Source organism: Daphnia magna, linkage group LG4 (assembly GCF_020631705.1).
Source record: "Daphnia magna isolate NIES linkage group LG4, ASM2063170v1.1, whole genome shotgun sequence".
In the NCBI taxonomy this organism is placed as follows: domain Eukaryota; kingdom Metazoa; phylum Arthropoda; class Branchiopoda; order Diplostraca; family Daphniidae; genus Daphnia; species Daphnia magna.
The window spans coordinates 2,068,011-2,095,051 of NC_059185.1; the positions used below are offsets into that span (position 1 = coordinate 2,068,011).

The 27,041-nt window shown below is 42.1% G+C and overlaps 5 protein-coding genes and 1 long non-coding RNA gene across 16 annotated transcripts; 4 read left to right on the forward strand and 2 right to left on the reverse strand.

The window, feature by feature from the left end:
* Positions 1–467: 467 nt before the first annotated feature.
* Positions 468–2,526, forward strand: LOC116921142. The gene is made up of 3 exons (XR_004393046.2): positions 468–606; positions 677–813; positions 911–2,526. It is a non-coding gene; the product is annotated as an uncharacterized LOC116921142 (long non-coding RNA).
* On the reverse strand, positions 1,765–11,666 carry LOC116921132 (serine/threonine-protein kinase tousled-like 2). Of its 9 annotated transcripts, none has more exons than XM_045172697.1 (11): positions 11,528–11,666; positions 10,571–10,660; positions 7,849–8,214; positions 7,157–7,567; positions 6,656–6,955; positions 5,991–6,479; positions 5,095–5,900; positions 4,759–5,012; positions 4,342–4,667; positions 4,134–4,249; positions 1,765–4,033 (listed from the first exon to the last, which is right to left on the reverse strand). In XM_045172697.1, exons 2-11 carry the CDS (start codon positions 10,617–10,619, stop codon positions 3,782–3,784), a joined length of 3,369 nt encoding a protein of 1,122 aa, XP_045028632.1. In that variant the 5' UTR covers positions 10,620–10,660; positions 11,528–11,666; the 3' UTR covers positions 1,765–3,781. The 9 variants fall into 9 exon arrangements, with proteins under 9 accessions (XP_045028632.1, XP_045028631.1, XP_045028634.1 ...); XM_045172696.1 differs by lacking the exon at positions 11,528–11,666 and adding an exon at positions 11,342–11,479; XM_045172699.1 differs by lacking the exon at positions 11,528–11,666 and adding an exon at positions 10,949–11,091 and having other exon boundaries at positions 6,656–6,907.
* A 41-nt stretch (positions 11,667–11,707) lies between these two features.
* Positions 11,708–15,760, forward strand: LOC116921135 (transport and Golgi organization protein 6 homolog). The gene is made up of 12 exons (XM_032927360.2): positions 11,708–11,846; positions 11,911–12,119; positions 12,191–12,332; positions 12,393–12,666; positions 12,723–13,028; positions 13,097–13,357; positions 13,430–13,674; positions 13,745–14,299; positions 14,357–14,735; positions 14,805–15,179; positions 15,235–15,348; positions 15,420–15,760. Exons 2-12 carry the CDS (start codon positions 12,047–12,049, stop codon positions 15,603–15,605), a joined length of 2,910 nt encoding a protein of 969 aa, XP_032783251.2. The 5' UTR covers positions 11,708–11,846; positions 11,911–12,046; the 3' UTR covers positions 15,606–15,760.
* Positions 15,632–18,480, reverse strand: LOC116921137 (GPI transamidase component PIG-T). Of its 2 annotated transcripts, none has more exons than XM_032927363.2 (10): positions 18,211–18,480; positions 17,968–18,145; positions 17,670–17,907; positions 17,518–17,604; positions 17,258–17,455; positions 16,945–17,146; positions 16,722–16,880; positions 16,387–16,642; positions 16,158–16,323; positions 15,632–15,750 (listed from the first exon to the last, which is right to left on the reverse strand). In XM_032927363.2, the coding sequence occupies exons 1-10, from the start codon at positions 18,392–18,394 to the stop codon at positions 15,703–15,705; spliced, it is 1,716 nt and encodes a 571-aa protein (XP_032783254.1). In that variant the 5' UTR covers positions 18,395–18,480; the 3' UTR covers positions 15,632–15,702. The 2 variants fall into 2 exon arrangements, with proteins under 2 accessions (XP_032783254.1, XP_032783253.1); XM_032927362.2 differs by lacking the exon at positions 15,632–15,750 and adding an exon at positions 15,837–16,082 and having other exon boundaries at positions 16,162–16,323; positions 18,211–18,474.
* Positions 18,481–18,865: 385 nt separating this feature from the next.
* On the forward strand, positions 18,866–22,508 carry LOC116921136 (vascular endothelial growth factor receptor 1). Its single transcript, XM_032927361.2, has 13 exons — positions 18,866–19,336; positions 19,398–19,563; positions 19,624–19,986; positions 20,046–20,216; positions 20,275–20,457; positions 20,527–20,639; positions 20,706–20,844; positions 20,919–21,146; positions 21,234–21,375; positions 21,431–21,590; positions 21,650–21,772; positions 21,828–21,957; positions 22,016–22,508. The coding sequence occupies exons 1-13, from the start codon at positions 19,118–19,120 to the stop codon at positions 22,336–22,338; spliced, it is 2,460 nt and encodes an 819-aa protein (XP_032783252.2). The 5' UTR covers positions 18,866–19,117; the 3' UTR covers positions 22,339–22,508.
* Positions 22,509–24,904: 2,396 nt separating this feature from the next.
* Positions 24,905–26,962, forward strand: LOC116921140 (paired box pox-neuro protein). 2 transcript variants are annotated; one of them, XM_032927368.2, is made up of 4 exons: positions 24,905–25,098; positions 25,615–25,691; positions 25,841–26,064; positions 26,448–26,962. In XM_032927368.2, exons 2-4 carry the CDS (start codon positions 25,679–25,681, stop codon positions 26,958–26,960), a joined length of 750 nt encoding a protein of 249 aa, XP_032783259.1. In that variant the 5' UTR covers positions 24,905–25,098; positions 25,615–25,678; the 3' UTR covers positions 26,961–26,962. The 2 variants fall into 2 exon arrangements, with proteins under 2 accessions (XP_032783259.1, XP_032783258.1); XM_032927367.2 differs by having other exon boundaries at positions 24,906–25,098; positions 25,618–25,691.
* Positions 26,963–27,041: the final 79 nt, after the last annotated feature.

Sequence of the window (27,041 nt, forward strand, 5' to 3'; positions counted from 1 at the left end):
GAAAAACTGAAGAAAAAAAAAAGGCTATTTTAGTTCGAATTTGTTCACAACAAAAGTCGCCATCTTTCAATAGCAGAAGACTCACTGCACGTTCTGCGAGGTCTTAGATATTAATGTGTGCCAGTCTAACGATAACGATAACGTCATCAAAACTTGTTTTCTCATACGCCATACGTACAGACTTGGTGGTTTCCTTGTTATTTATGGACTCATACTATTATCGAATGGACTGCACGAAGAAAACGGGTGATTTGATACGAGTACTTGGTTCTCGTGTTGTCCGTATGATGGAAGCATGCAGGGCGTTATTCTTTTTTTTTTCATGCTGGTTTACTTCCTCGCCATGGCAACAATAACAAAACCTGTGGCGAACTTTCTTCTCATTATCCAGTTGGATGAAAAACAAAACCATTTCTCGGGATCAGGGCCGCGATGGTTTCGAGTTACGTCTGCATCATTGCAAATGGTGTCCCTAAAAATATTGCGTAGGAAATCGAGCACAATCCCCACGTGTGTGTGTGACTATTTTCTCTCAATCACAGCGTGTGTCCAACAACGGATTTCTAAATTTAGAACAAAATAGCCTACAGGCTTTTTTAATATGTGGTTTGTTTCGTTCTGCTTCTTTGTCTTCCATTTTATTATTTTTTTTTCTAGCTCTTTGTATTAGTAACAGGTTGTTTTCTAATTCAGCGCGCCCGACGTTCCCAGCACCGCAAACCTCCATGTCTTTAAAAATAGCCAAATGTTCTCTTTGATTGCACGGCTGACTTGGCCGGTTAAAGACCCTGGAAATACATTCGACGTCATGCAGTGAGCGACAAAGCTATTTCTAGCATTTCCTCTTTTATCGGAAGATAAAGAAAGATACGTGTCATCTCGTTCTTGTTGTTTCACTAACGTACTGCAGGACTCTGTCTGACTGTCTGAGGGATAATATTCCATGTCGACATATTCAAGGCTGCCACGGCTCAGGCCTGTCTTTTTATTACTGACACGTAATACCACGTCACACTATGCACCGTTGGCTTGCACAGACACGTAAGTCGACCGCCACGTTTATATATATAGGGCCCCCCTATCGGATATCATCATGGCCCGGCACCCAGAGCGGCGTGCCTGATTCCATGCTTTGCCCTCCTTTTCTTCTATGGCCATTCCAAATAGAATGTTTCGTCCTTGGCGTCTGTTTCATGAGTCATGAAACAATTCTTTTATCGGTCCATCCACCAGCGTAACACGAGTATAAAGTCGTTTGTTCTTTCTTGTCTTGTTAGTGCTTTAGTTATGATTCTTTTGCTAACTAGCCACTAGACAGTGCGTAACCGAATAATAAACCAAGACAAATAAAAATGGAATAGTTTTTGACAAATGGTGGTTATTTGTGACCATGATGTTGTCACCCCGTTTATGTTTAGCGACGAAAAAATCAGCCGCCATTGCATTTCTTTCCTTTCTTTTTTTTTTTTTCAATTTGCAACATGAAATGAAAAATATGGGAATAAAGGCAGGATGATGGAAGAAAAAAATGAAGAATCTTTTGAAAGTTGGATGGTCAAAAAAAAAAAAAGGTATAAAACAAAAAAAAAACTCAAGAGTTGATAGCAACAGAAAAATGGAGGATTTCCAGGGGATCAAATCTTCAACATTTAGAAACGGAAACATAATCAGAGCAGTATATAGGCGCATGAATAATTAAATAGAGAAATAGCCGTGATTTTGTTTGCCTTTGAGTGGAGAAAAATGATTGATAAAGAAGACGAAAAAGGAACGAGGGGTTTGGTTTATTACATTACGGCAATTAGTCAACACTGTAAAATCAGAGATGTCCATTCTTTTCTGCCTGCGTGTGAAAATCTCGGTCCGTTACCGACCTGGCCCAATAAACAGTTCATCACCATAATAATAATTATTGTTATTATTTACAAGCACAAATAAAAAACACATGCTAATTGTTTTGACATCATGTTTTTTGCACGTCTATTATTTCCATTCATAACGCGGCGCATTTTTGTCGAAGTTCCTTTTACTTAGTTTCTCATTTTTTTTTAAGTTTGTGGGAGGAAGTTTAGGGTAAGCTGCGTGTGTGTCTGTGGTATGATGTAAAAATTGAAATAAAAAAAATGAAAATTCCATAAGAGTGGCGTGCAATTACTTTGGGTTGTGGTGGAATGAGTCGAAGACACGTCTTTCCTCGACTATGTTCATGTCTTCTTCTGATATCTGTGATCGGAAAATAAAGCAAAAGTTGACAAATGTTTTGCTTTCGCAGTTGTTTTTTTTTTTCCGGAGTTCTCGTTTGTCTTATTTATTATGTTCTTTCTTCTCTCTATCCCAAGCGAGTTCTTTTGAAATAGTATCCAAAATGTTTTTAAAAGAATCAAATTTTTTCACTTTGTCGTTTGTTTATACGTATATCGGTATACGATAAGTGTTTGAAAAAAGATGTCCTTTTCTTGTTTTGTTTTTCTCGAGAGTAAGAGAGAAGTATTTCTTTGTCAATCAAACGGTCATTTTAAAGAGGGGGAAAAAATTAAATTGAGATAGAGATAGAAAGATTAGGGGGAGAGGGGCGAATCATTTGCATATCATAAATGATGGAATTCACACACACTAACACACACAGCAGCTGTTTGAAAACCAATTGTCAATTAGAAAATTGGTTGGAGACGCATGATGACCGATAGGTGAATAAACGGGAAATGAAAGAGGGAAAGAAAAAAAACTAGCAGATGGAGCGGAATCGGCGTTTAACATTATTGTTGGAGCTGGGATGTGTAACAAACAAAAAGAAAAAAATACAGACATTATTTTTTGGCCGGTTTCTTTAGAATTCCTCATTGTCTAAATATCAGCGTGAGTGGATCTTTTGGGTGGGTCACATTCACAGCAATGAGGGAGTCGCGGCACATACAAACACTCACACACACACACACACGCGTTTTACAAATGGATTAATGATGACAAGAGAGAAAGAGGAAAGATGGAGGAAAGATATGAACAAGACCCAAAGGTTTGGAAAAAAAAAAAATGTTTTTAATAATAATTGGAAAGAAGAGAGGGGCAGCAGCACGAGACGAATGATGGTTGACGGGGGCTTGTTTTAGAAGAGAAGAAAAATTGTATATCGGTTTTTTTTTCTTCTTCTCCATTCCGGTCGGCGCTCTTCTTGTAGTTTGTCGTAGGAGTAGGTAGTCACACTCAAAACACACGCACAGTTAGATATTGTAGCTTGAAGCCGATGTCGTAAAGGATGACGAGGAGGAAATAGGGGGGGATGTGGCCGCGCAATCATTTTAAAAAAAAAGGAGGCATCATCACAGACCTGGTTCGTCGGTATTGAACAACCAACAACGTCACACACCACACACAAAACACGCGCAAATATCTTCACACCACTCTCACTTTTTTTTTTCTTCCTTTTTTTTTAAAGAACACGTACAGGACACTGGCATCAATTTCTTTGTCTTCATTCTTCTTCGATTTTGTGAACAGTTACGTACTTTACAAATGCCCTCACTCACTCGCATAAACTTCTGAATTAAAAAAAAAAAAAATTACAATAATCTTCCCTTTCGCCAACTCCAATCCTCGACAGAGCATTCACTTGTTTGTTTGTTTTTTTTCTGGTGGGGTAGGGTGGATTCTCCTTTATGTTTGTTTTGCTTGTTTTTTTCTTCTCCTATTTTCTTTTGAAAAATGATCACGGTAGAGGAGAAGGAAGTGGAGGACGAGAGAGTAGGTGCTGCTTTTTAAAATTGTTGTCCCTTTCTTTTATGTTCTAGGACGAACTGGAAGCGTTCATTCCCGAACTGACAAAGGCTCCGGTAAAGAGGCCCGACTGCGGCTGACTTTGGTGCTGCTGCTGTTGCTGTAGTTGGTGGTGTTGTTGCTGTTGTTGCAGCTGCTGCTGCACTTGAGCTGACTGGCGTCCGTGCTTTGAGACGGGTGGCTGCAGGTATTCGTGACGGGCTAGTGACAGCACGTCGTCTCGATCCTCCTTACGATACGCTAAACACCGCCGGATAAAGTTCTAAAAAAAAAGGGGGGGTGGGGACACACAAGAGGCAAAGAGAAACAGAGGTTAATTCCTTCATTGACAATCACACGCAGTTGGCGTCGTCACTATTTACTTTGGCTTCCGAACTGACAGCTGGTTTGGTAGGAAACTGCACCTCAGTTGCTTTGAGTATGGTGTTCTCCTCCAAAATGGTGGCCTGCGATTGATTGTGTCCAAACGGCTTTTTACCTTTAGCACAGAGGAACATTTGTTTGTTTTAATTTAAAAAAAAAAACAACAACGATAAATTTAATTAGAATTACAAAAATCAATTGCTTTACCATAGAGACACTGATAGAAAATGACACCCACACTCCAGACGTCAACCTTGGACGAGATTTTGGGCGGTGTTTTGCCGACAACGAAGCACTCTGGTGGTAGATACCAATAGGTTCCGGCGCCTTGCGAGGTCAGATCCATGCCGTGCTCCGGATTGTAATTGTCCTCGTCCATGATTTTCGAGAGGCCAAAATCTGTGATTTTAATATCACCACAAATGCTGCCGTTGCTAAGCAAAATGTTGCCGGGCTTCAAATCGTAGTGAATGACTGGAGGTTTGATTTCGTTCAAGTATTTCAAAGCCGAAACAACTTGCGTAATGATCGACCTGCACGAAGGGGGGGGGGGAAACAAATGTTAATTTTTTTTTTATTTTTTAAATCAATTCCAGCAAAGCAATTTTGTTTTAATTTAAATACCTGGCTTCTCGTTCGCCAATAATCTTGTGCTGTTTCAGGTAGAAATCCAGATCATGTCCATCACAATATTCGAGGACAGTGCAAAACGAGTTGGCATCAATCTCGAAAACGTCAAACAACCGCACGACTCTTGGATGGTCCAACTGCTTGTGAATATTGTACTCCCGCAGAGCATGTTTGATATAATTGGCTTTTTTATCATCCTTCCAGTCTTTGTTCAACTGATGGACTTTACAAGCCACGTACCGTTGCTCCTAGAAATACGAATAGAAAGAAGAAAAAAAAAAATTCAATTTCAATTCTAATAGCTTTTTTTTTTCTTCTTCTTTCTTTTACCTTGAGGTCAAAGGCTTTGTGAACCTCACTGAAGCCACCCTTGCCGAGCAGCATGAGGAGCAGGTAGCGATCATTGAGGACGGGGTGATTGTTGAAGCGACTCTGGTCCTCGTTGTGAATCCGCTTCAGTTCGCGAATGTGCAGGTTGCGCTCTCGTTCCAGCTTCTCCATCTCCAGCTGCAGGTCGCCATCCTCTTTCTTCAAGGCGTTCTGCTTTAGCTTGAGGATCTCCTCGGCTTCATAGTATTCCTGAATGTTGAAGTCGCGATTCAGGTCGTTCGCCTTCAGCGTACTCTCCGTGCCGTTGAGGAGGTTGTTGGCATTCGACGAATCTCTGCTTGACGAGTTGCTTGAGCTACCGCTGCCGGCGGCCGTCCGCTTTCGGGTTGTGCCCGTTGGCGTTTCCGAAGTCGTCGGTTTCCGTTTGCACAGCAGTTTGCGCTGCCTATCGATTTCCTCTCGCAGGGTGCTCAGCTCTTCTTGTCGCTTGGCCAGCTCTTGAAAAGCGTAGCCGTCGGTCCAGTTCTCTTGAAACGTGGCACCGACTCTTTGCGTCACGAACTGGCCGAGCCGCAGCCGGTTTTGCATGCATCGCGCCCGAGCCTCTTTCTTCTCGATGGTGGATTTTTCGATCAACAACTTCTTGACGACGTCTAGACACTTTTGAATGGAAGCCTTTTGCTGGTCAACCACTTTCTGCTGGGCAGACACTTTGGCCGACAACTCCTCGTTCGATCGCACTAGTTCATCTATCCGATTCTCTTTGAGCTCCAGCTCGTTTTGCTGTTGTGTTTTACTGACTTCTGCTAGAATCAAATCGAAGATGATAAGATAATTTACTTGATTTAACAATCGAAAAAAAAATAATAATAATAATTCATTAATTGAAAACGTACCCGTAACGATGGAAGGTGGACCGGGACCGGCCCCGCCACCTGCCACCGCTGCGACGACAGCGGCAACACTGGAAATTGCTGCAGCGGCGACTCCTCTTCGTCTCGTTGTGCTTCCGGCCGGACTACTGTTACTGCTGCCAACACCGCCACTATTGTTGCCGTCCAGGCCAGCAGTGGCGGCGGATCCCGACACTATGGCACCCGTCGACGAAGCGGTCACGCCGCCCACTTTCTTATGGTGGGTCGAAGGTGCTGGATTTCTAGGTGGTTGCATTAACCCAGCGTCGGATCCTCCACCACCTCCTCCAGCAGGCGTCGATGCTGCTGGAACTCCTCCAGACGCAGCTATCGGCTGAGTTGACCCACTGGACGCCTGGGCACCTGTGGCTGACACTGACTGGGCTGCGGGAGACTGTTGCAACCCAGCTCCGAATCCGCCGGGCGTGCCGTTTCCAGTTACCATGCCCGAATTGTTGACTGGAATGCCACCTGATGGACGGTAATAGAATTGCATTAAGGAATGTACAAATCCGACAAAAGACACAAGATCCAAAAAAGAAAAAAAAGAAAAAAAAAAAAGCTATAAATAAGGAGAGCAAGCAAGGGGGTTAGGTAGTTGGTCGGGTGTAGGTGGTGGTGGTGTAGTAAAAGCGAAAGAAACGCACCAGACGGTGCTGCATGATTCATGTTCGAATTTGGGTAACTGGAGGCCGTCGTCGACGGTGCTGCCGATGACGCCGTTATCGTTGCCGTCGTCGTTATTGCGGTCGCAACACCTTGAGGAGACGGACAAAGATTGGGCACTCCCAGGAAAGATTGGTGCTGGCTCTGCATGGGCTGTTGCAGCTGCTGTAGTTGATGAACAGGAGATGGAGATTTGGTCCCGCTTTGATGGCCCGGGCTATTCGGTGGGTGACCTTTGAAATATTCGCTGATTTTCTTATTGTCTCCTCGTGATTGTTTGCCTAATTCATTCCAAATGTTTCAATCGTAACAACGAAAAAAAAAAAAAAAAAAAAGGAAGCGAAGAAAAGAAAAAAACTAAGGGGAAATAAGGGGAAAAAAAAAAAAGCCAAGAAACGGGCAGGGTAGAAAAAGGAAGGCTAGGGTTTGGGATGATGAAGCCCAATACCAATGAATCGAACGTAACAGAAAAGACGAATTACCGAGAGGTGCCACCGAATCATCGGCATTTTTCCGTCTTCTCTTCCGCTCGGTGGGGGTCGTTGGTGCGGCGGCCTGTGCTGATCCAGCGCTAGCCACTACCGCGTTAGAGTTAGGAATCCGCTGCTGCGGTCCGCCACTGTTCCCACCTCCGCTTCCACCACAACGTTCAGGAGTTCGTAGTTCTTCATTCGTGTTGTTATCGGTGAGTCGCATGAGCTCGCGATCCGACGAACCCGTACTCAGATTCGAGTCTTGATTGTGCTGCTGCTGGTGTTGTTGCAAATGTTGATGTTGCAATGTCGTAGTTGCACTCGTCGGCGGCATGATGCCCCCGCCACCTAGGTTGTACTGCGTTGGCTGATTCGGGTTTGAATAACCGCTACTGCCAGAACTCCCCGAACCTCCCGAACCTAATTTTCGAACAAAATAAAACAAGGAAAATTTAAATATTTGTTGTTGGTTAATCTCGTTATCAGTCTGGTTTCATGTCGAACAAGGTTTTTTTTTTTAAAAGCAGTACGTATTCTGGCCAACTGGATTCAAAAAGGTTGGTACGATTCGATAAGGGGGAAGGGGGGAGAAAAAAACGAAACCGGTCTCTAGTCGAACATCGTACCCACAAAAAAAAAAACTTGTCTACGAGGAACTGGACAAACGGATGGGGACAGTGCGGAAGGGAGTCTGTGCTCACCATGGTTGTTGGTGGAGGGATTTGTATAGGTAGCCGTAAATTGGGGAGTTGCGAGATGTTGTTGTTGTTGTTGCTGTGTCGGTGGCGGTGGTGCGTTGGCGTTGAGGAGACTGGACGGACTAGGCTGTTGGAGCGAATGCTGTACTAGTTGGTTGGTTGTCGCTGTTGTCATGACGTGACAACCCGTAGGTGGCCCAGCAGAGTGGGATCCAGCCATTGTAGCAGCATGCTGCTGTAGCTGCTGATGTTGCAGTGTGGCGCCACTCCCGCCGGCCGGATTCGACGTCGATCGCATGCCGAGGAAGCGGGCCTCCAGCAGCTCTTGCTTGCGTGGATCTAACGTCTGGAAATTGTCCACCCGAGGACCTGCACATATGAAACAGTTGTAGAACCACACTAAACAAATTGTTTCAGAGAACACATCAAATGTCTCAGGGTCCCCGTAATTTTTATTGTTCCTCTAATTTTACAGGGATCTACGTTGATTTGTGTGTGTCTCAATGTTCCTCCTAGCTGCGAATCTTGATCTTACAAACTGTACTAAGACTGCTTGAGCACTGACTTTTTTTTTTGGCAGATTGGGGCGGGAGGGGGTGCTCTATTCATCCCGATGACGCCGGTCCAGTGGCAAGAAAGGGCTAAGGATGGTGGGTGAGCGGGAGGTCACGACGTCAAAAGCTGATGCTTCTTGCTCGTTCTATATATGCGTATGTGTGTGTGTGTGTGTGTGGAATACAACAAAGTACACTACTAGACATCTACGCCTCTCACTTTTCTTCTCGCCTAGTAGCGGTGGCCGGGCTTCGGAAAGGGGGGGGGGGCACAGATTGCCTGTTCTATCGATCGTTTTGTGTCTTTCTCATTCTCTGCTTCTTACTCTTCTCTCTCATTCCATTTTCCTCCTTGATCGTCTAACAGTCGACGACGCCCAATCAGGGACATTTCAAGGGAATTGAAAGACCACGAAAAAGAAGACGAAGAAGAAGTGAAGGAGAGAAAGGGAAAGAAAGAGAACAGCCCGCGAGGGCAAAAGAAAGATAAGCGAAAAAAAAATATATTATAATACAAAAAAAAAAAAAAAAAAAAGGAGAGAGAATTAACGAGTCCCCAACGAAAAGCTCCAGGACACACGGACTCGATTATTGGTGGGTGCCCGCTAAGTTGCCGGATGCAACTCCTGGAGCGCGCCTAGGTCGGAGGTGGAAGCTGTCTACTAGTCTATACAGCCACCACTACTACTACTACTACTATCACCATACCTAAAAATGCTGTTCTTCGTGGCTCTCTTGACAAGAGGGAAAAAAATAGAATCGAGGCTATGCCTGTCGGTGACATGGGGACTGCCCTGGGTGATTATGCACACAAGCTTCTAAATGTAATGCAAATGCCAGAAGTGAAAGAATGGTTGTGTGCTGGTGGGATCTGATCCAAAAAGTCCGAAAGGTGTAACATAGCAAGAGGCAAAAGCAAACAAAAGTAACGAAGAAATAAACCGGTAGAGAGCGGGCAATGTGCGGGTGGGTCAGACGGACGGCTAGGTTCGTTGGTTGGAGAAAAAAGAAAAACGAGTGCGAGAAACTCGGCAGAAAACTGGTCGCCGGAGGAGACAAGTCGGCTGTCTATGTTCATAAGGCAATCCAACGGACTTTTAGTACAGTAGTACTGTTTAGTATGGTACAGTAAAAGAGTGTTGTGTGTCTAGTCCAGAGAGGCCCATCGCGGATCAATAACAGACTGGGCGACCAGTACACACACTCACACACACATACTAGTACTTTGTCTCCCCCTCCCCCCTTCAGCTAGTCTCTTAGCTATTTCCTTGACTGAACATATCACACACACACACACACACACCGATACGTATATACCTTTTTCCCTTTATAAGACCTTTGCTTTTGCTTCTGCGGCTGCAGCAGCTTACTATACTACACAGTACAGTTACACTCTCTCTATCTCTCATTCCACTCTTCTTCCCTCCTTTCCTTTTTACACACACTGGCACTCCGTCACCACATTCTTTCTCTCCTTTCCTTTCTATTCGCCTCGTTCCTGCCTCTCTCCCGTCTTTCTCTCTCCCTTTTTAAGATCTATTGAGATGCACGGAAGTATTGGGGAGGCGGCCCTAAACCCCAATGTTCGCGTTAAAAAAAAAAAAAAAAAAAAATCGATACCATTGCTGGTCATTTTTTTCGTCCTTCCCTCCTATATTGTATCGTGGGTTGTTTCTCTCTTATGGCAACGGTCGGACAAACGTATGACGTCTGGAGGGTGGTGATAGGGAGGAGGGGAATTTAGGAAGGACAGGGCCTGATGTGTGTAGACACACTTGATGGCAACCTTGACTGGCATGTCGAGAAGAAGCAATGGCTGCAGATTACTTACTTTTCCCAAACTAGCTCACTCATCAAAAATACTCAACAAATATGCTGACTTTCTTCCTCCCCATTCAATATCAAATGTCGAATAAGAATCCTGGGCACGACAGGTTTTTTCCCTGACTCTCTCTCAAAATGCAGAAATCACTAGGCACGGTCTTTGCAAAAGCTTCAAGATGCTGCACGATCACATCTGTAATCCCTTCTCTGAGCAAGCGAGCCTGTGGTTCATGTAAAGCTGATGGTGGATGCATCGTCATCTGCCTAAACAATAGTTTCTAGGGTTGTGACAGCTGAGACAGGTTAAGCAACACACACACACCATAAATTAGCAAAGTGTTACTTACCAGACATTATGATAGGTGAACAGCTATGCAAAGACGCAGAATGGTTCATGTAGAAAGAAAGAGTTGGCTGGCAAGTTCATCTCATCGACACTGAAAATAAAGAGAAACAACCATTAGTCATCTTTTAATAGAATGGAGCACACACCCATAAAAAATGGAAAATGCACTGGTTGCAAATTTAACATGGCAGCTGATGAATGAATGAAAGGTTTGAGTGTTTCAAATTAAGACCACAAATTGTTAGGTTTCCATCCAACAATGTGTGCCAACTTATTTCTGTCTATCAATAAAAAGAACATTAAAAAAACAAGAGAGAAAACGCCGAAGCGAAAAAGCAGTTAATGAAACCAGCCATTTTCTAACTTTTTGTTTCTTTACCAGGACAGAGAGAGATTGACGAGATATGGCTGTCGGTATGTTGCATTGGTTGCTGCTGCACAACCATGGCCGCGGATTATAGAGGCTCCTCAGTTCTTCCCTCCTTCTCGTCTCAGTTAACGCGACAAACTGTGAGCTTGTTCAGGCCACGACAGTTCACGTTGATTGACGGATGGGTTAGCAAAAGTAATGCAACTCGAATTGAAGTAAATGTTGAAAGAACAACTGAAGGTAGTGCTGCAACAATTCGCAGCGACCCAAAACACACTGCTTCTCTCAATCTCTCGCTGTCGTTAAATAATGGAAAATAAGGAATGCATGTTTGTCTAACGGGCTTCGTCGAAATAAACACGAATACTAACAGCACACTACCTCCCTTTCTACAAAACTCACTTGCACAAAACTTTTTTCAGAGAGGTCAAAACTCAAAATGGCCGACGATCCGACTATTTGTCCTCAAACTCATCAACAAAATGACAATCATGCACCGCATATGCTGCTTCCCCTCGCGCGAGGCTCGGCTTTGCAAAGTGTAATCCCAAGGGCGGACGAATAGTAGATTCTGATCGGAATATATACCGTATTGGTACGACTGCTACCACCACAGGACACGAGAGAACCAAGAAGAATCCCCGTTTCCGGAATCAATATGGTCGAACGTCTTTGCTCTTTCTCTTGTGTTTCTTTTCTGATCCTCTCCGATAACTTCTCCTCCTTCACCCAACTTGTTTTAAATGGTTGGGTTTGCTGTGAGTGGAATCGAGTTCGTCACTGGTGTGTGTGTCTACTACACTCGACACACGCTCGCACGAACACTCGGAGGTTTGGTACCCTCTCTGTACAAAAATTCACTCACTCTATACAACGCGCCGAGGCGAGATGTTACTAACACAACGAGGTATACACACTTTTAGTAGCCTGGTAGGAAACGTCTTTGTCCATTCATTTTCTATTTCCCGTAGTTATCAAATCAACGCCGCTGCGGCGCTGCCTTTCAACCCCACCGCAAAAATGAGATTTGGGATACTGAAGATTGGTGTTTTGTTAAAAGGAGGAGGAGCTGGCCTGTCACACGGCACGGGTGTTTAAATGTAAACAATGGACGACCGTATGACAATTCGTCTTAAAGTTATTGCCGTTCTCAGTAAACCACAGCTAGAAAAACTTCAGGGTAACTTGACCGTTGATGTTGATTTTTTAAAATATGTTATCGATCCATAATTATTTATTCACCGTTCCCAGGTTCGTCGATGGAAACCATCGATGAAGTATTGCAAAATAATTTAACACTAGTCAGAACTTTCCAAAATGCTCTTGAAGATCAAGGAAATCATGATCTATTGAAAATATTTGGTATTGAAAAATGCCATATTGGGGATGTGAGGTAATTATTCATCTGCTGCCTTGTGTGTCATAACGCTCCAATAACTCATTTATTGTGCAGATGGTCTTACAGCTGCTTATGCCTAGAAACCATTCTTGAAGTTGCTAAATCAATGGATTTGGATGCCGCAAACTGCAATAAGTCTACCAATCATAGTGATTCTAGTATACCTTGTCTATCGGTTCAACATGAGATAGACATTGCAAAATGCTTTCAACTCATTGTTGGGTTTGGACTGTTGCCAAATCTCCTACCTAACATAGGAATTCCTATCCAAAGGAGATCAAAGTACTACAATCTCTTCCATCAATCTCCACATCTTACTGATGAACAGGTATTACACAGAATCGTTTTTCTAATGTTGTATAGTCATGCCAATTGTTTTTTTAGAAATATTCCAGACTAACAGTTGTGGTACGAGGTTTATGTGAAATTGAAAAGAGCCAATCTTTTGGCCCTAAATTTGCTACAAAGCATTTAGCTGATTTACTGACTGCTCTACTCCAAATCTGTCATGCTCCTATAAGCAAACCAACTTCAAATTCTCAAGTACTCCTTTGGCAGAGGCTCCATGAGGAACGTCAAGAATTCGTTCCTCTCCTGAATTCGGTGATTGAACGTACGTATCCTCCCCTGCTGGTGCAGAATCTGTTGTTGTTACAAGGACCGTCAGCCTCCCACGCAAAAATCATTCGGGTACTTATCAGCATTTACAAATTTTAGTGAATTCATTTATAATTCAAATTTTTCTTATTTTTGCACAGGATGCGCCGAAACCAGCGCCGAAATGGTTGATCCGAATCTGTGCTCAACTGCTTACTCAACAACTGATGAAACCAAATGGTTTAGCCATGACTATCCAAGGCGTCATGGATTTGGCAGAAATCACCTCCGAAATGTGGCAGCGATGCGATTCACTGGCTTATATTATTTCTACGCCGCCTAGCAAAGATCCTGTGAAACAGCATGAATACTACTCCATCATTGGTCCACAACTATCGGAATTAGTCACGAAATCGCATAAGGTTCAAAATGCTGTCTGCAGTTTTTGTTTCTGTTTCTTTATTTATTTATTTTTTTTTTTGTATTTAAATCAGATACTTCCTGATGCACCTTTCAATCGAATAGCATCTGGCTGCTACCGTGAAATAGCAACAAGATATCGTCACGTCGCAGAGGACACCGTTTTTGAGCCGTTGTTCCAGCCTCTGGCTTCAGAAGATCAAGACGTCTTGATCCGCTGCATTGAAACCCTTCACTCAATTTTTGTTGAGGGCACAGATCCATCTGGATTACTGATGTTGCTGGTGCCGCATTCCTATCGTCTCATACAACTTTACAGGTAAAGAGTTTAAAATGCATTGCTCTTTAACAACTAACCGCATTAAACTAATGACCGACTCACTTTCCAGGATGTGGTGTCAAAGCGTCTTGCAAGTGAAGACATTATTGGAAGAGTTAATCGTTCGTCTGATTCGCCATAGTGACAACCCAGATCGTGTTGGATTACTCAGAAGCCTGCTTCAAACTCAAAGTAGTGATGAGGATGACGAAGCTTTTTTGGACGAAGACGAGAAAAGTGTCATGGCTCTCATCTCTATACTTCAGCGCATAGAAGATGTCCATTTGACTTATTCAGTCTTTGTTTCACTCCTGGAAGATTTACCTAAACTGATGGTTGATCAACCACCTTCTTCTTCGCTAACGCCTCAGCAACCCCATCTACTGCATTCAGTTCGTAGAGGGCTGGTGACTCTTCGATTGATTGGTTTGCTGAGTGAAGATGAGCAGCTACAAAGTTTCTTACTCAACAATCCTCAGCAAGCGGTTGACTTTGCTCAAGTCTTTCTCAAAAGAGCTGCAGAAAACCTGAATCGCAACCACTTTGATGTCGACCTTGAAAAGGAAGGTCTGGCTATTGTTTTTGCTGTGATAGCTCTGCAAATTGACAATCTTGTCCGAAATGAGTAAGCGAATATTTTCATTTTCACTTGGTACTCGTACGCTAAATTCTACGTTTGCAGGGATAACAGTAAAACGTGGTCCTTGTTCGATCCCCTGGTGGAATCACTGGAGCACCTGGTCAAAAAGCATCCTTTAGAGCGGATTCGAAGCGGAGCGGATGAACTGCGCCTTGCCATTCAGACTCGAGGTTTTGTTTTTAATAAAGACTCAACAGCATCGTCTGAAGCAAGTAGAAGCAGCAGCAAGAGCGGCAAAGGTCAGGCCTTCAAGTCGGCATGGGATCAACTAAGCGATCCATTTTTGCCAGTACAAGGCCATGCCATTCTTACTCTATCACGTCTACTCAAGAAAAAAGATCCGGAAGCATTGAAGAATAGAGATCGCTTGCTTAAAGTGTTCTTAGATTCGCTGGAACACGAAGACTCGTACATTTATCTGGTATTTCCCAAGATCAGTAATCGATGTTCAAAATTCAATTGATTGTGACAAATGTTCTTTTTTGGTTAGATGGGAATTCAGGCTTTAGGTTCTCTGGCTGATGTTTTCACTGAGCAAGTTGTGCAAGCCCTTGTTAGCCAACTGGAGCAGTTCATCGACACAGAGGAGCCCAAGTTAGTCACTGAGTATGACGCGTCCAAAATCGATACTCCGACGACACAACCAGTACGTCGTCCTGCAGAAGTCCGGTTAAAAGTGGGAGAAGCTCTGCTGCAAGTGGTCCGTCTCGTTGGACCTCTAATCCCCAAATATAAAAGAGTGTTGCTCAATTCTTTTTTGCGTGGAACCAAAGACGAAGATGCATTCGTGCGAGCATCATGTTTGCACAATCTGGGCGAACTGTGTGCGTTGCTTCGCTACTCATTGGATTCAGTAGCTTTTGAGGTAACTGATTTTAATAATTCACATAGGACGTTCGTTTAGTTCTTCAATAACTTAGGTGTTGAACTGCGTCACCAATTTGGCTGCTCGAGATCCTGCAGTTGAAGTGCGCCGAGCCGCAGTCCTTTTAATTACCTTACTGCTACGTGGACTAGATTCTGAAGCGTTACAGGTAAATTGCACGCCTACTCTCCTACGTTCAGTCTATTGGTTAAAAACAAAGTTATTCTAATTTTTTAAAAGGTCTTGGAGCCGATCATCAAAGATCTTTACCGAGTTTTAAAAGAAATAGTTCTCCGTGATAATGACGATCGTGTAGTCTTGTTCCACGCAAATCAAGGACTGGAAAAACTGGCCGACATCGTCAAACAATACCTCACCGCGCCGAAACTTGCAGGGAAAACTATTCGCGAGTTGAGGCTCCCATAGCTTCTTTGAAGAAAGGGTTTCTGCTGTTTTCTGTATAGCAAATGCATTGATCTGCTTATATTTACCTTTGAACGATGTACAATGATCGAGCGCAATATTAAGTTTCATCGGACAGAATAAAGATCGTATTTTGCAAAACCATTTGCTAGCATCAATCGATCGTCACCGAGTTTCAAATTAATTCGAAATACCAAAGTGATACGAGTCTTTGACTAATAAAGGTTTCAAAGCTTTGGCACAACGAACTCCTTTGAAAAAGGCGTTTATATTTAAAAACAGGATGCTGTTTAGTTAATTGATGACTTCGGTTCTTTTCTGTACAACATGATAACTCAGTTATCTTTCTTGCTTCTCTTGTCTTCTTCGTTTTCTTCTGTTTCTTCTGCTGGACTGGTCGTTTTCTTTCCCAATAGAGATTTTAGTTTGGAGATGAATCCACCACCTCCTCCAGCACCACTCGATTCTTTGACTACCAATCTAAAAAAATTTCAGGATTTAAATAAAGAAAATGGAGGGTTATTCGATTATTCAAAATTATGAGGTCAGATGCACTTGCCTTTTGGTGGTTAAATTATAGAGAGGCCCAAACGCCAAAGCTACCACAGTACAGGCTAAGCAGATTACATTGTAGGGCATACTGAAATCGGGCGTTGCCATCGCTACCACCAAAGTTTCCGTGTGAATGCGTACGAAATAACCGGATTGGCTGACATTCCAGCTTTTTATTTGGCAAAAAATAATTGAATCAATATCGCGTCAGTAATTAAAAACGTAAAACTACCTTTGATCGAAGGTGGAAACATGTCTCGGTATTCCGGTCCAGTTGCGGGCAACGGGCAACAATGCTGAAATGACAGCCGGACCGAGATCGAATCCTCGATGGGCATCCGGTGGATACTCGGTCCATTTCAGGAAGCCTTTCTGAAATTCCCATTCAATTTCTGTCACCGAGTCGGCAGGTAAAGTGAGACGCAATTCGAGATGGTGAGGTTTTTGACGATCCAGCCCAGGTCGAAAATAAAGTTTTTGTGGTATGTCTTTCGAAAAAATTTGATAGAAAATGATGGGGTTGAAGTTGCGCAGTAATAAAATGACTAATCACATAAATTGACCAACCTATTCCGACTGGTTTGTTTTTCGAATTACGAAAAGTCAGCGTATGAAGAAATACGCGGCAATACCAGGGCACCAGCTCCAAAAAGACTATGTCTATGTCACTGCTGAAATAGTTGTTATGTATCCGAGTCACTAGTTTTCCTTTGGCCTGTCCATGACCTGTAAAATAGTTATTCAACTACAGTGACGTTTAAGGCTTTTAATCATTACAATTATGTTCTACCTCCTACAAAACGTGTTGCATGGATCAGAGGTGGTGGGACATTTCCGTAAGTCAATTTTTTGGTATACGAAGCTTGAACATTAATGGGCCACGACGACACTGCATTCAGATCATACAATGCAAGATGAGTTGCGCTACCTCCACGTTGATTGATAAAAATGGAAGTCGGGTTTGGTCTCAGTTTCCAATGTATGCTGTTTGTCTATTAAAATTAAAGATTTATTTTGTTTATTTTAAAATCTTTACCCTTATCTTTTTTTTTCCTTTTCTGGACACGGCTATTTTGCTATCAATGAGACACTTTGATACTCACAAGATTAGAAGTGATGTCAATGTAAACTTTTGAGACTTGCGCTCTCGGGCAGGACGAGAATAGATGTGCTCCATAAATACTTTTGAACGACCAGTCGGCATTTATCCCGTGGTAGGTACTGCCATGCAACACAGTTGGTTCGGAGACAAGAGATAGCGATAATTTTAATTCCAAGGACGTTTCTTGGCATTTTTTGTCCTGTGGTGCAGAATGAATTGGCTGAAATATTACAAAAATATTTAGTATAAAATGAAAATTACCCTGCAAATGGGCCTCAAATCTAAAGCCAGTGAATGGTAATTACTGTCATACATGTTCTTGGCATTCAAAAGTTCACCTAATCCACTCTGCAAGAAAGCAATGAATTTTATAACAACTGAGGATTTTAAGTAAAGACACAAATGAGACATACATGGCTTTCACAGGGTAGAAGCTTTTTCCATGGCGTTAGGTTTTCAGTGCAAACAATTTCTCTGGGTAAATTTGCATAACGCTGATGAGAAGCATTAGTTCCACCCAAATTGAGACCCTCAGGTGAAAAGGTCCAAAGAGGTTGTATTGTGTTTGTCAGAGTTACAAAATTGAATGAGGAGCAGAACAGACCAGAGAGTGAATTCACTAAACCAATCCAAGCAGTGTCTATTTCATCACTATAGAAAAAAATCATTACTTAAAATGACAAAACAGCTTGAATTGGTACTAGAACTTACTTGCTCAGATGAGGATAGAAAGTGGCAAAAACTTCAGCACCAGGGCCAGCAAACCTCACTGGGTATCCCCATTTTTGTGAACGCCACAAGCTCTGTGTTAAGCTGAGATGAAGTTCTCTTAGAGAGTGCTTCTGAATAATCTCACCAACGGATCTCGGAAACAAGTTATAATGACGTACTGAAATCAAATTAGACGTTACATTTCTTTAGGAACGGAAGATAGTTTTGAAAAAGCCGACTCACGTTTAGTCTCTTCGGGATCGACATCCCACTTTGTTGTGAATTGGAAAAACGAATAAACATGACCAGTTGGTAATGGTTTAATCAACAACTCTTCACTGAATGATTCTGACGTGGCAAAGACAATCTCAACAAAACTGAGAACGATTATAAGAAGAGAAATTAATGTTTTGGAATGAGGCTTCATCTTTTGAACTGACAGCTTGCAATATCGCAGCTGACGACTGAAGTGACATCTAGCGGTTAGAAAATCAGCAGATGACAAATGTGAAAATTGCGCAAAAAGGTCTAATCCACCAATACCTCAACCATTTCTATATGATCCACACATAGATTGAACATTAATTTTAGCTAATTGTATCAAATAACAACTACGGATACCTCACGTATACAATTTAACGATTCAGCGCAGAAGGCAAGACCAAATGTCATGTCAAATAACGACAGATAGTGAATGCTAAACTCAATAGGCCAAGAGTCTTCCATATTTACTACCTTCATCAGGTTTTTATTATCTGCCAGCCAAAGTCTCCAGACATTTTCCTCATTCTGCTTTGGTATGCTGTGACGTCTTTATACGGCACAAAAGTTGCGTCATTCTCATAAACTCCCTCAAGCAAAAAAGACTGTGGAAATTTCATTTTACTTTCGAAAATCCGGCCGAGTCCATTGCATTCCTACCAGATTTGCCGTGAGGTTGCACCTCAGTCAGGTGTGTAGCAATTCTTCATTCAATCCCGGATGGTGCACTCGTATGTGAACTTGTTATTACTATGATAAACGTACATTAGTTGAAGATTTAATGTGTTGAGTTATCGTCTCAATATTCTGTCAGAGGTTGTCACGTTAAAGCCAAAAATATTGTGCAGTTTTTGGTGGCTATTGCTGGACGGATGTTTACGTGATCCAGATGACTAAAATTTCTGTGAAAACAGTGCTATTGTACATCTTATTAGGAGCTAGTCAAAGTGCTTCTAAATGGCTACCGATGATTCCAGATGGATCGCATCAAGTGATCACAGCCGGTGCAAACCTCGTACTGACTTGCATCTACCAATATCGAGACGAATACGACGCTAATTTCAGTAACATTTGGTGGACTCTACCTGATTATGTCGAAAAAAATACGGTTATTTCAATACTTTAAAGTTCCCTTCATTTTTTAGAAAATGAATTGTGTTTTTCTCTAGATTGGCGATCTCCACACACGTCTTAGTAAAACATTTTATAGGAACGAGACACACTCGACATCGACAATCGTTTTACTCAGAGTCCGGCACACAGACACTGGTTTTTACGGTTGCGAGCAAAATAGTTGGAACAAGAAGAAAATCCAACAATACGTCTACGTTTACAGTTAGTTCAATCAAACATAAATAACTTTAACTGAAACTCTTAATGGCTAATTGTGAATAGATGATAACAGCTTCGACTCCAAGTCGAGTTATCTCACATTCATGGATCCTTACGAAGCTGCTTACCTCGCCCAGCAGGGCGTGTCTCTTCACGTCCCTTGTAAACCAACCCATCCGAACTTGAACATCTCCGTCATCCGTACCAGTCAGCTCACAGCAAACGGAATAGTATCCACGGATTTGAAAAAAGAATCGGGAAAATACCAAGAAGATTTGCTATCCGAATTGGATTCGAATTGGCTGCTGAAAGCTGAACGCGGATTGACACTTACAAATCCGAAAGTCGGTGACGCCGGAAAATATGGATGTATTGGCACAATGAACAACATCACTGACGAGAAATATTTCGACATTTATGTCAAAGGTAAATTCATAACTCGATGAAATTAGAATTTCAGACTGAGATTGGTTAAATGCAAATAGGAATGGAGGTGGTCAGAGTCGGTGAGATGGAAGATCCGGCGGAAGGAGCCAACGCCACTCTAATCTGCCGAATGTTCACTGAAACTGAATTTTCTTCACCACCGGAATGGAGTTATCGAATTAATAATACCGGACAAATGCGAATTATAAATGAGACTAGTCCCCCTGAAGGTAAATATATATACCCCGTGTAACATGATTTGAATAACGACTGATTAATTAATTGCAGGTATACAAATCAAGACGCAACGGTGGATCAAAGAAGCTTGTATATCAGGATGTAGGGAATTTACATACTTTGAAAGCCGATTGGATTTGATGGACATTAAAGAAAATAGCGAGACAACATTCCAATGTTCAGCGTTCATCGATCGACAATCAGTATCAAAGATAATTCTGTTCACCCTTAAAGGTAAATTGACCTATTAAACAGATGTAGCTATACAAGATTTGCGTCTATATATGCTTTTACTTTCTCCAGGAATTAATTACGACCGGAAACAGGAAATCATTACGGTTATCGCCACTTCTGTGGCCATCATTTTGCTAATGTTGTTCGTGGTCGGAATTGGCATGAAATTGTACTTTGATAAGGTGAGTGGAATTATTAGTAATTGTAAGAAATTTTTTAAAAGGTTTAACTATACTGGAAATTGAAAGAAAAATGCGAAAGAAGAAATTGCTAGAAGATTGGGCGGAAATCCAAATGGAATCAATCCGGATTTGCCGATCGAATATCAAATTGAATTCCTGCCTTACGATAAACGATGGGAATTCCCGAGAAATCGCCTAACACTCGGTTTCGTATATTCTAATTATCCCGCTTCATTTCACGTTTTCTTTTTCGTTAAACCAAACCTTACATTCATACAGGGATTCAACTCGGAATCGGATGCTTTGGACGCGTTGTCAAAGCTGAAGCAATCGGCCTCAAAGATTCGAAAGAAACTGTCAAAACAGTGGCCGTCAAAATGATTAAATCGCAATCTGATGTCGTTGCCATGGATGCCCTTATTAGGGAATTAAAAATTCTGATTTATTTGGGATCGCATTTGAATGTTGTCAACTTATTAGGAGCCTGCACCAAAGATATTGCCAAAGGTATTTGCATTCACCTGTTCTATATTCTCGCCCTGTTGTGGCAAAACCCCCCCGTAACGTCATTGAAGTTTGTTGGGGGCTTTGAAGGTGAACTGTTGATCATCGTCGAGTACTGCCGGTTTGGCAACTTGCAGACCTACTTGATCAATCAGCGTAATCAATTTATCAATCAACTAGACGAATTTGGCAACATGAAATCAGGAATCAATGCTGAACACCCATACATACGGTAGAATGCGTTTCAAAATCGAGGTCAATCATTCAAGAATAATTTTGTTTTTCAGTGAACATTTGTGTTTGTCTGCGAATGGAAAGCGAAATGTTGTCCAGCAAAAGGCACATATTGATGGAGATCCTGCCTATAATTTCACCATTTCCACCCGAGATTTAATTTCGTGGGCTTTTCAAGTAGCTCGAGGAATGGAATACTTGGCCAGCAAGAAAGTACTTTAAATTCTAAAATATGATTCCAAAATTTAAAAACAACAACAGCGAATTACCAGGTCCTCCACGGTGATTTAGCAGCTCGTAACGTTTTACTAGCGGATGATGGAGTTGTTAAAGTGGCTGATTTCGGTATGGCTCGTAAAATGTATTACGACGTCAATTACGAGAAGAAGGGCCAGGTAATTGAGTGAGACAATGTCACGTCAGACAAGTGAATAAACACCGTCGTTGCAGGGACTATTGCCCGTCAAATGGATGGCCATAGAATCGTTGACAGATCACATCTTTTCTAGCCAATCTGACGTCTGGTCGTACGGTGTTTTACTTTGGGAACTGTTTTCCCTGGGCAAATTACCATATCCAGGTTTTCTGTTTACTTTTGCTTGCTGTTAGACAGTCACTTACCAAAGTTCTTTTCCCAGGGAGGAATGCTAAATTCGAACTGATTAAGGTGCTCCAAAACGGATATCGAATGGAGAAACCGGACAATGCGCCCAATTTCTTCGGCGAAATTATGGCAAACTGCTGGAAAATGGAGCCGAATGAGAGACCCACGTTTGTTCAGCTGCAGCAAATGATTGGCGACTATATGGAGCCGTTAACGGCTGCTGATTATTTGGATGTCAATGTTCCACGCCAATCTTGTAACGAAGAGATAAATAGATCGTCTTCCCAGATGTCGACAATGCCAAACGAAGAACCTGATTACCAATTTGCAAAAGAAGACGAGATGACTCGTCTTTAATTTTTAAAGCTCTATAGAATTTTACGATTAGTCTTGATGTGATGTCCGAAAACCTACTGTGATTTGTTCTGATTTCTGCCATGTAAAATATTGTTTTCTTTCCATAATGAAAGCCAATTAAAATTTTGATTGACCTCAGAATGCCATATACAAATACCATCTACACTCTTGATGAGATTATTTTGATGCGTCGTTACACAGCACTTACACACAGTTTTATAAGGATGCACACACACACACATGTCCAAAGAAATAAGGGGAATCTACGCCACTCTGTTTAGATCTACAACAACATCCATACACTCTTATATAAAAATGTCATTTCTATAGAACTATTCCGTAAAGGGGGCCCCTTTTTTTTATGGATAAGAGGGGGGTTGTTACGGCCGGCCGACCAGCATCAACACAAAAGAGGGAGAGAATGAGATACAATAGACTATAGGGTGGCAAAAGTTATTTCATTCATGTAATGATCGATATATAGATGCACACCACGTTATTTTTTGAGCTTTGATTATCGAGCACACTCCAACAACAACGACACTTGAAAAATCAAATAGGGAGTTATGTAACACATTGGCAGTCAACAGATCATCTCCGCTGCTGTCAACGCTCACGTTCTGCTTATCTCTTGTTGTCCTGCTGAAATAAGCCCTCCGTTCTCCGAGTGTCGTAACAGATAACACCATGCCCCGGATTACACGTCTATAATAGACCAGAGTATAGAGTATATATATAATATTATATTAGATCCATATTTATCTATTGTCGTTCGCCTTTTGCGGCTTAACAAAATGATGGCTATCGCCGTAATTATAAAATCCCGCGCTTCAACGCGTTCATACACCGCAGATTGAATATTAGCGAAGGCGAGTTTTGTGAGAGACTCGATTTCCCGATGACAAAAGATCGAAAATGGAAGAGAGTTTTTTGTGTGTGTGTGCCCAGGGAAAGTTTTCACCACGGATGCTCTATACAGCGGCAGTGAGTGTGTGTGGCGTTTATGAATTTTCGATGATATTGAACAAGCAATGAATAGGGACCATCCAATAGAAGGGGGTTTGTCACAAGAGCTCCGAAATAGCATACACATTGTCCGAGAAAACCTCCTGGGATAGTTTGGTTGCCGCCTGATATGCCAAGTCAAAACTCTTCCGTCGAGCTTTCCTATTTTCGGGCCACCATGGAATCGAATTTGATAACTAAAAAAACCAGGGCATTTCAATAGCCATTTAAAAACCCCTCAAAAGTTGAGTATATATATATGTCTATACTATATATATACTAGTTCTATTAAACAGTTTACATAAAGAAATCTAGCATATATAGAGACAGTGGAATTGAGACAGTTCTATAACGTGGTATATATTTCACAAGGTGACTGCGTGTTATTGTTGGGATATACCACCATAAGTCGATGAGGGTTATACGTTGTTCCGGATCGGTAACTTTGTCACCCTCCACACACACTCTTCTATATTCCGTTGATGTGTGTATAATATACTCCCTATACGAAGTACATTGAAGAGCAACAGTCTCTCTCTCTTCTGTGGCTATTGTGTATGACCACGCCATCCCAAAAATGTTCACTTTTTTTTTTTCTATGTGTGTCTGTCGATTTATTTAGTGAGGACGTAACTGACTACAACGACTTGATCGATTAGACAGTTGGCTCTTCTCTCTCTCTCTCTGTGTGTGCATACACAAAAACACAAACGCCGTTTTTCCAGCGAAATCATCAAGCCGATAGATGGTGAAAGCTTATTTTCGGTGGACCTATAATATCTTCTCCCTTTTCCTTTTTTTTTTTGGAAGGGGGGACATGTGTATAGGCAAAGTTTTTCCTGTTGCAAAAGCGGATGGAGGGGATATATATACTACTTGATGAATAGCTTTGTTATTGTTCTATGTGTACACAAAGAAAATTCCGTATGGATCGTGTTTGGAAATGAGACCCCATTGCCGGAATAAAGACGACAACCAGTTATAAGACTGCGGGTGTTAGAGATAATTATCGCGTCAGCTTTCGTAGGCTCTTTTTCAAGTAGTAAATGAACTTTTGCCGTATGGATTGACTGTTTTGTCTGTACGAAAGCCTCTTCCGGATCTCGGGGGGTAAGGTTTTTTTAGAAGGTAACTTCCGATCTAGTTCCTAACTAGATATCCTTATCAGCCGATTTCATTTTGGACATCCGGCTGCTAAAAAAAGGACGATCACGGTCAAATCACGCCATTTGTTTTTTTGTTTTGTTTTAAAGAATATTATACAGTTGATGACATTTCAAAAGATTAGACGTCCATATAGCAGAGAAAAGGGAGTGGTGAACTTTGATTTTTTTTCGGATGAGATTTGCGGTTGGTTCCGTGACACTGACAGCGGGGCGGAGCTCTATCCGGAAGATGACTGGGCGGAGCTGTAAAGAGAGTTTTGCACAGTTCCGGCTATGCTTCTGTTAGAGTTACGCTCTGATGACGTCACACACACGCAGACGCAACACGAAACAGAAGCAGAGAAATACATTTGAGACGCGTATAACCTACGCCCTTTTGCCTCCGTTCTACGCGTTTTGCCATCCCTCTTCCGAAAACCGATACGCCGTTGATTGGTGGCCCTGGACCGAAAATCTTTGCACCAGTCACTGTGTCATCCGAGCGTATAAAAGTCCTCAATCGCTTCGATTTGCTCGCTATAATTCGTTTTTCATCGCAAGTTTCAGTGCCACGTCCTTTGGATTTCCATTTTCTTCTCAATCCATTAAGGTAAATGAAATCGAAAGTGATGTAGTTCAATCGATGATTAGTTTTTTTTAAAAAAGGGAAATCAAAATTCAAAATGATTGAGTTGGGATGTATTGATTTCAAGTTGATTGGGCATATGCAAATTAGAATTTCCGTTTGAAAAGGGGTACATGTACGCAGTTGAAACTTTGAAAGTCCGACTTTGCGACGCGGCTTCCGTTGACGTCGATTTATTATTGAACACATTATCGATAGATACCCCTTTGGAAAGTTTAAAATAAAAAGTAAACGTCAAAAGTGACGAGAGGAAACATCGAAAATGATGTCCGCCCACAAAAGTGAGCAGCAAACGTCGATGAGAATGTGAATGTTTAGAAAAGAAATTAAAAGTGATCCCGTGCTGTTGATTTAATCCCGTCGGCCAACTGTCAGATCAGATTAGCGTCATATTGCGTGTGTACATGTAAAATGGGAGGGACACACGCGTTCCAACGTCAGAGATTTTGAATGTTTTTCATTCAATAATCCATTTTCAAGCAGGACGCCATTTTTCCGCCCCTGCGTCACGTCATCCGCCCCGTTTACTGCTGGATTGGAGATCATGCCCCACACAGGTAAAACATAAATTCATTATGATCTAATCATACGAGAGTTTTTCCCCTCTAATCTTCTTTGAATATTTCCAACAACGTCTGATTTATTTATATTTATAAAAAAAAAAGAGTTTAAGTTTAATTGAAATAAGATTTACGGCTATTTTCAGGTCAAGCCGGAGTCAATCAGTTGGGTGGCGTTTTCGTTAATGGACGACCTCTACCAGATTACGTTCGCCGACGGATCGTTCAGCTGGCGCTCCTCGGTGTTCGTCCGTGCGACATTTCACGACAATTGCTCGTCTCTCACGGATGCGTTTCTAAAATACTCACCCGTTTTTATGAAACAGGATCCATCCGGCCCGGATCGGTTGCCGTCAACAACAAGCACAAGGTTTTCAAACAAGATTTTATCATTTTTGATCAATCCGTAGGCCTAGAAAACGGATTGCAAGTCCGTTGAAAGTCGGTGCGTCGGGTGATTTTAACGCACGGATCACATTTTTATTTTGGTTTTGGTTTTTAAATCGAGAAACGAATTTTTCATTTTTAAATGTTCCATTGTTTTCCCTTAATTGAAATTTATGGGAAATCCGGCAAGCCACAAATAGAATTTTAATTCTTAATTGGTACTGCAGTAATTAGTTAGAAAAGCGTCCCAGCGTGAAACTGTAAATCTTTCAAACAAAAAACGACCGCAAATTTAGTTCATTAATTGTTCGTGGGAAGTAACAACCGTCATTTGTTTAAACGTGAAATTTGGTTTTTTACTTTAAGATCGCGACGCCTAGCGTCGTCCGCAAGGTTCTACGACTGAAGAGCGAACGGCCATCGCTTTTCGCTTCTGAGATCCGCGAAGCTTTGCTGAGCCAACGAATTTGCGATCCAGGTCAGGTGCCATCAGTTTCATCCATTAATCGAATCCTCCGCGAGGCTGCATCCGCTTCCAGTTCTTTAGCGGCAGAATGGCCCGGTCTAATGGTAGGTCATCACATGCAGCAGCTTTTCATCGGCAATCAATCAGCAACGCTCCAGCAACACCACGAAGCGTTGCCTGGAACGGCACAGCAATCGGCCGGACTTTCAAATATGCATCAATTGGATTTGTCGATTCCATCGACATCAGCCACATCATCCAGCTACGATCCAGCGCCATTAGATTGTAGTAGCAGCAAGCGGACGTCTGACGTCCATCCAGTCGTTCCATCTCCAGTTGCGCAATCTCAAACTGTTAAACGTAAAAAGATTTCGTACGCCATCGAAGATTTGCTGAAAAAGGACGACAGTTAAAGGCCAATCAACGGGTCATTCCTCGTATACGTTATGTCTAGTCATTAGAAGACTTTTTTAGTTTTCTTTAAAACAATTACG